The following is a 6,683-nucleotide window of genomic DNA, read 5'->3' on the forward strand; positions in this document are numbered from 1 at the left end:
TGTAGTATAATATATATATTTTTTATATTTAGTATATAATATAAATATTATATATATAATATATATAAGATATTTATATATATAATATGATACAGCAAGTTACACATGTATTGTTTATCAATTGTTTTACTCTAAATGTACCAAATTATGTAATTTAAAAATAAAATATGTTATATATCATGCATGAAATACAATAAAACAGTTGACTGATTTAGAGTTACATGACCTTATATACTGTACCTGCTGTATCAAATTTGATACGCCATTTTCAACATGGTTTTACTAAAACGTGGATTATGAAATTTTAAGTATTTTCACATTGCATCAACCCAGTAACTATTCCTATTGATGTTTCAGTAAAAATTTTAATTCAATTAAATCTTATCTTAAGACACTAACTGATTTGAGGTACTTGATGGAAATTGTACTGTCAGAAATCCAAAATGTGGGAAATGTTTAATCTAACTTCTTACTGACAGCAAGAAGTCTACAAAGAACCTGAAAAGACTAAAGAGCAGGATTTTACATTAATCTGCTCATCATCATAAAAATTCAAAGGTTCTATAACCTAACTCCATACATAACGTATCATGTGAATAGGTATGTATTTCAAAATTACAACTTGTTCTAGTTTCTTTGCTCGTTCCCTTTCTTCTTTGCTTCCAGGACATCTCAAGCAGTTATATCTGGAAGTCAAATGAATATTGCTCATTTAAAAGGTTGTATAGGCAGGAATTTCCTTTGAAAAATGATATAATGCAAAAAAAAGAAGTAGCAAGTGGGAGGAGTGGGATCAGCTCAGATCCAAGGCTTAGAATAGAAAAATAGAGTTATAAACGTGGCGTACAGCCTCATTACCATATCAGTGCTCAATACCTACACTAGACTTCCAACATACAGTATTTGTCATGACACTAATTTCTTACACCCGCTGGTCAATCACCTGCATGCAAAGCTACATTTTTTTCATGTTCTTGGGTAAAAGGTTTTGACTTATTTCACCAATAAATCCATCTGAAGTAACAATATTTAACCACTGCTGCACTATGTTAAAAACATCACCTTTAGGGGACATAGATGTTTTTACAGTGTATTGACCACCTCTTAGACAAATTTCCTGCATAATGTACCTTTAAATAAAAATCTGGTTCTAAAGTAAAATACAGCAAGAATGTGTGATGACGACAGCTGATTACCATGTGTGGAAGCAAGTTTATGGAACTTAGTCCATAGTGAGGACAGGACAGAAGCAGGTGATATGCATTGATGAAAATGTTATTAATGCCAGCAGAAAAAAAATACAAAGGGCAACTTGGCGCCAACGGGTAAAAACGAGAAAATTCCCTGTCATCACATCTATGCTTTTTTTAAATTGTTAAGGTGCTACATTTGGAGCCTCAACTTCCTCATCTCTGTCCCCTCAACTTCTCTGCCCATTTTGTTCGAATTGCACACTGGCCCTTCGACCCTCCCACCCCCCTCTAGAGGTCGATGAGCTGATCCACCAGCAGAAGGGGGCGGGCCAAGTTGGGGATGCTGGTTTCTGAACTGCCACTGTTGCTGCGTGAGTGACCACCTGAAACATGCCAGAAAGAGAGAGAGAAAGAAGAAAAAAATGGACATGAAGGAGTTGAGGAAGGTTTTGAAAGACCAGCAAAAGAAGGATTAATATTAATGGAGAATGGTTGGAGAAAGTAAAAATAAAGAATTGTGAAGTATGAGGGGGAAAAATGGCGCAAATGGGGTGCATGATTAAAGGGTAGAAGGAAAGAGAAAGAAATAGGCAGAGTGAGCTGGAATTATTTTATACTGATATCATTTCATGGGGAGATTAGAGGGAAGCCATTGTAACACGAGAAGCCAAGCATCTCAGCAAAGAAAAAGCAGCAGTGGAGTAACAATATGAATGAAGATAATTTGTTGCTTTAATGGGAAGAAATAACTAAAGTTCAGTGTTTTAGTGTTTAAAAATCTGTGTGTATAGTCTTAGAGAAAATGACGTAAACTGAATTGGGAACAGTGGCAGTCATCTCTGTTGCTCCTAATCTTGGAATCTCTGTTAACCTTACCTTTACTCGGGTTTTTGGAGATGAGTACAGGAATAGGGTCAAACTCGTTGTTATTACCCTTCTCCCCACAGGACATGAGGAAAGTAGAGTCTGCAGTAAAGGAAGACGAAATGAAGGAATATTGTAAGGAAGATGTTAAACTAAGCAAAGAAAACAGTCCAAGGAAAAGAAATTGCAAGTCGATCAGAAATAAATAAAGACAGGACATGAGCCAAAGATGCTAAAGCCATGCATATTACAGGGTTGTAACATGTACCTATGTGGAGCAGTGAGTCTAGGTCATTGTTTTCTTTTCTGGTTCTGAACCTTCTGTTTACTATGATGGGTTTATGATAATGACCCCCTACTGTTAAGGCTAGCTCTTACCAAAAGCTGAGTGAGCAGGCGGCAGCTCCTCTAGACAGGACCCAGAGCTGGAGCCAGGAGGTGCAGAGGAGCAGGAGGAGGAGAGAGCAGAGACAGACTGGTTTCCACGAAGAGAGGTACGAGATAACAGATCACAACCCAGCAGAGAGTCCTCCCCAGTTTGAGATTCTGAGACAGGGTGACAGGATGAGGCAAAGCAGAAGAGACAGGGGTCAGAGTTAGGGTTTCGTAAGGCTACGAGTAAGAATTACCAAATTTCTCTAGTTTATCCTTACATTACAACTAAGGATATAACAATGCTGTTATTTGATTTCGGCCTCAATACTACATTCAGATACTCATAATGGTATATTTTCAAGTACCATTATGAGTATCTGCATCCACCTTGCTTACTTTCCTGAACAAGTGCATAATCTTCACATGATCACAATCACAACTTGAAAAAATGTTTCTCTTTTGAAATTACTGTGGAGCTGTGTGTAATTCTGATCCAGGATAATTCTGATCCCCTGCGGGGATGAGCTCTGGTTGGGCTGAATGTCGTAGGGCCTGCAGGGCTTCTAAACCAGGAATCAGTGAATCCACACAAACAACTGCCTTTGCTACAGAGATACAGTAATACAGATTTGTTAGTCGTAGGAGAAGAGACGGACACACAAGTAGGGTTACATTAGTCAAGGCCAGATGAGTGAAGGAGGGGAATGAAGGCTAAAGGAAAACAAGCACATTTAGAGTAGACAGGAATGCGTAATGCAGGGGACAAGAACAGAGGGGATACCATTAGCGGAGCTTGTCAAGGTTAAGAGGTCAGGGAGCAGCAGAGCTTTTGGGGACTTTAATCCCTCAATCAGCTTCTCTGTGAGTGAGTGAGTGAGTGAGTGAGTGAGTGAGTGAGAGAGTGAGAGAGAGAGAGAGAGAGAGAGAGAAGAATCACAAAGGACTTTGCGTTACAGCAAAAAGGATCAGAGAAAACTAGAAAGGACACGGTGAAAATATAGGGAAAAGAAATTGATAACAATTAAGACCATTCACAGTACACAACAGCAAGATATCCACTACAAAGACTTGAGAAAAGTAGGGTTAGAAAAACATGTAACAAAGCATAACAGAGTTAAGAGTGCATCAAGCGTGTAAACGTTGTACAGTTAGCTCAATATAACCACAGCAATGGGACTCAGATTAAACACTAAGAAGACAGACTTATTCTAGTATACAAATAATGAAGATACATTTCACATACTATTGAAAGAAAAAATACAATGAAAGGGAGTAGATAATTATGCCACAGCAGTCAGTTAGCTTTAAGACTTTACTTCCCTCTGTTGGCATGCCAATATCTCCCTACCCAGAAAAGCATAGAACATCTTCTTCAGGTTAGTTTGTTCATCATTGTGCAAAGATTGTTGTCCATTGACTCTCAAGTCTTACATCTTTCTAATAATTGCTCATGACCTTGATATTAATGAAAAGGATGTCCATGCATGTGTAATGCCAAATGACATTGACATGAATGTCTTTACGACAGAGCTTATACTTACAGAAAGCCATTATGGGTAAAATGGGGTGGGAGACTTAAATAAGGAATGGGATGATTCAGAAAATGGCACAGCAGATGTGACCTCTTGTCCCCTTCGCTATAGGAAAGAGGTCAACACTGAACGTAAATCCTAAGTGACATGTAGTACTGAAGTTCCAAATCAACTATAACAACCGCTGACTGCCAGAGTACTTACATTCTAAATGGCTGTTACTTCTCACCTCATCCTCATACCATAATAAAAATTATCCACCTCATATAATAAATGGTAATAAAATACATTTGATGATTTAAAATCAGTCGAATTACAAGCTTTATGCAGTAATACTGCATTGGATTGTTGTGTTCAAATTGACTTAAAACAATGCTTACAACTGTCAATCAATTGACTGAGGAAGATCTGCTGACTTAACACATTTTAACCTGTCAAAATGAAAAGTAATTACAGTTTACAGCATTTCTTTGACTGTTATGAGTCATTACTGAATGACAGACTGTCTAAGAACCAGCTTACTGTAGGACGTGTAGAGAAGATTAACTACCAAACCTGAGTTGTGTAAGAGCATCAACATTTTCATCCTGTCAGTTCAGCCTCTGAACAGCAGCAACTCAAATAAAGTTACACAACCAAGAACACTATCAGCCCTTCTAAATAGAGCAGCTAAACTGTAAAGGCTATTTTTAACAAGATTTGCATTAACACTGACTGATTTTGTGCTTCTGGTAAACAAGCTGCTCCAGCTGTAAGCCAATCCAATTAACAAAGGAGACTTTGTCCTTTGTGTTGCCAGGCAACAGCAAAAGCACAGATCCCAGATCAAGCAAGCTACAGTCCCTATTCATGGACGGTGACAAGGTGCCACTGTGAGGCTCACTATGTCAACGAGATTGCACTGCATACACCATAAAACTAACACTAAAAACATAAATTTGTCTACTTCAGTTGACTAAAAAAGTTCTCAAAGGCACGAGTGCATATTTATACACGAGTAAAATCAAAGACACTGTCACGATGTGACTGTAATATTACCTGTGGTGTCGGAGAGTGAAAATGTATTAAAAGGGTCCGGGACAGTCAACAACGCTGAGCCTGTGCTTGTGATGTCTGCTGATGTTTCACCTGAAACATGCAGGAACAAGAGTTTGGAAAAAAAAACACAATACAGCAATGTGAATGGATAATGAGAAAAGGTGAATGGACTTTATTGAGAAAAAGACTAACTGGAGTTTCAGCTGCCAGTGTAGAAGATGAAGAGTGATTAAATTAAATTGCAATGCTATGGGATTAAATATGTGAATGATGATGTGAGACACTTGACTTGTAATGTGGTCAAATAAAATAAACAGAGATGATAAAAAAAGTTTATCAATCAACACATTGGCCAAAAATAAAGCCCTGCAGAAGACCATAGGTGACTAAGAAGGATATAATTTAATCTCTCTCTCTAATGATTTGTTTGAGGCAGGTTTGAGCTCCATATGTGATTTTGCCTGTTTTGCAAATGCTAGTTGAGATAAATCAAACTGTACACAACTGTTTGCACACTCGGAATTGATTAACAATACCATCTTTATTAGGGGACTTATAGATTGATATATCTATCAAAGAGGGCAAAATACATTTAAATACAGTTAAGTATGTAAGAACAAAAGTACATAAAACAGATAGACCACTTACTGTATTTAAAATAATGTTGTTCAAATTTGTGTATTTAAAACAATGCCATGCTTTTTACCTGGGAAAGCATTAAGTCCACATAGGAGATTTTCACTGGAGCCTGCCATCTTCTCCCATGATGCAACAGCTGCACACGAACAGCAAAATAACAATACATTACATTATACAACAACACATCAATTTGGCAGGTACAGATTTGCGGTGAACTAGTAGAAACCTACTCTCACATAGCTTTGCAAAATCTTTGTTGAGCAGTTCTTCTGCTGTGAGCTTTGAGAAGTTATCATCTCCAAAGGGGTTCCAGCTGGATTGAACACTGGGTGCAGTGATAGTCAAGGACGCCTGGCCCTCACCTGGAAGGTAGACACTTTGCTGGGAGGAGCGGGGGGAGCCAGAGGGAGTAGTGCTGGCTGATCTGCATTGCAAAGGGGGTACACATGGACAGGGGGAAAAGTGCATAGTGACAAATGAGCATGTATGACATACGTGTCAAACTCTGGCCTGCGGGCCAAATTTGGCCCGTAGTGTAATTATATTTGGCCCGCGATGCAATACCTAATTACTACTAGAGCTAGCCTGCCGGTATTAGCACATTCACCACAAATATTACAAATCCCATAATGCTCTGCTGTTGTTTTGGCGCGTCAATCAGGACAGGACCCAGAAACGCTCTCTCCTCTGTAGTCATAGCGATCTCTTTCTGGACAGGTGGGAGCCAGAATGTCTGTTTACATATATAAAAGACAGAACCGTTTGCCTTGTTTGTGGAGTCAATGGCTATAGCTAAGGAGTACAATATTAGATGACACTATGAAACGAAACACCATGATAAGAGGAGATGAAAAAAAGTTTGGTTTCACAACAAAATAAAGTAAAAAGAGTGGATCTATTGGCAGGGTTCTGGAGAAGATGCGGGAAGAGAACTGTGAAGGTGAGCCAACTGTGTATCACTGCATCATACATCAAGAATCACTGTGTGGCAAAGCCTTAAAGATGGACCATGTTATGACCACAGTAACACAAGTAGTGAACT

The 6,683-nt window shown here is 38.5% G+C and overlaps 1 protein-coding gene across 1 annotated transcript in view; it reads right to left on the reverse strand.

Moving 5' to 3' along the window:
• Positions 1-6,683, reverse strand: part of LOC103397190 (AP2-associated protein kinase 1-like) — a 30,490-nt gene that overhangs the window by 10,825 nt on the left and 12,982 nt on the right. The window contains 5 exon segments of the mRNA XM_025052772.1: positions 2,070-2,159; positions 2,436-2,603; positions 5,003-5,092; positions 5,709-5,777; positions 5,872-6,065. Of these exon segments, the coding sequence (XP_024908540.1) occupies positions 2,070-2,159; positions 2,436-2,603; positions 5,003-5,092; positions 5,709-5,777; positions 5,872-6,065 (611 nt within the window).

This window comes from Cynoglossus semilaevis, chromosome W, assembly GCF_000523025.1.
Source record: "Cynoglossus semilaevis isolate Cse_v1.0 chromosome W, Cse_v1.0, whole genome shotgun sequence".
NCBI classification, from domain to species: Eukaryota; Metazoa; Chordata; class Actinopteri; order Pleuronectiformes; family Cynoglossidae; genus Cynoglossus; species Cynoglossus semilaevis.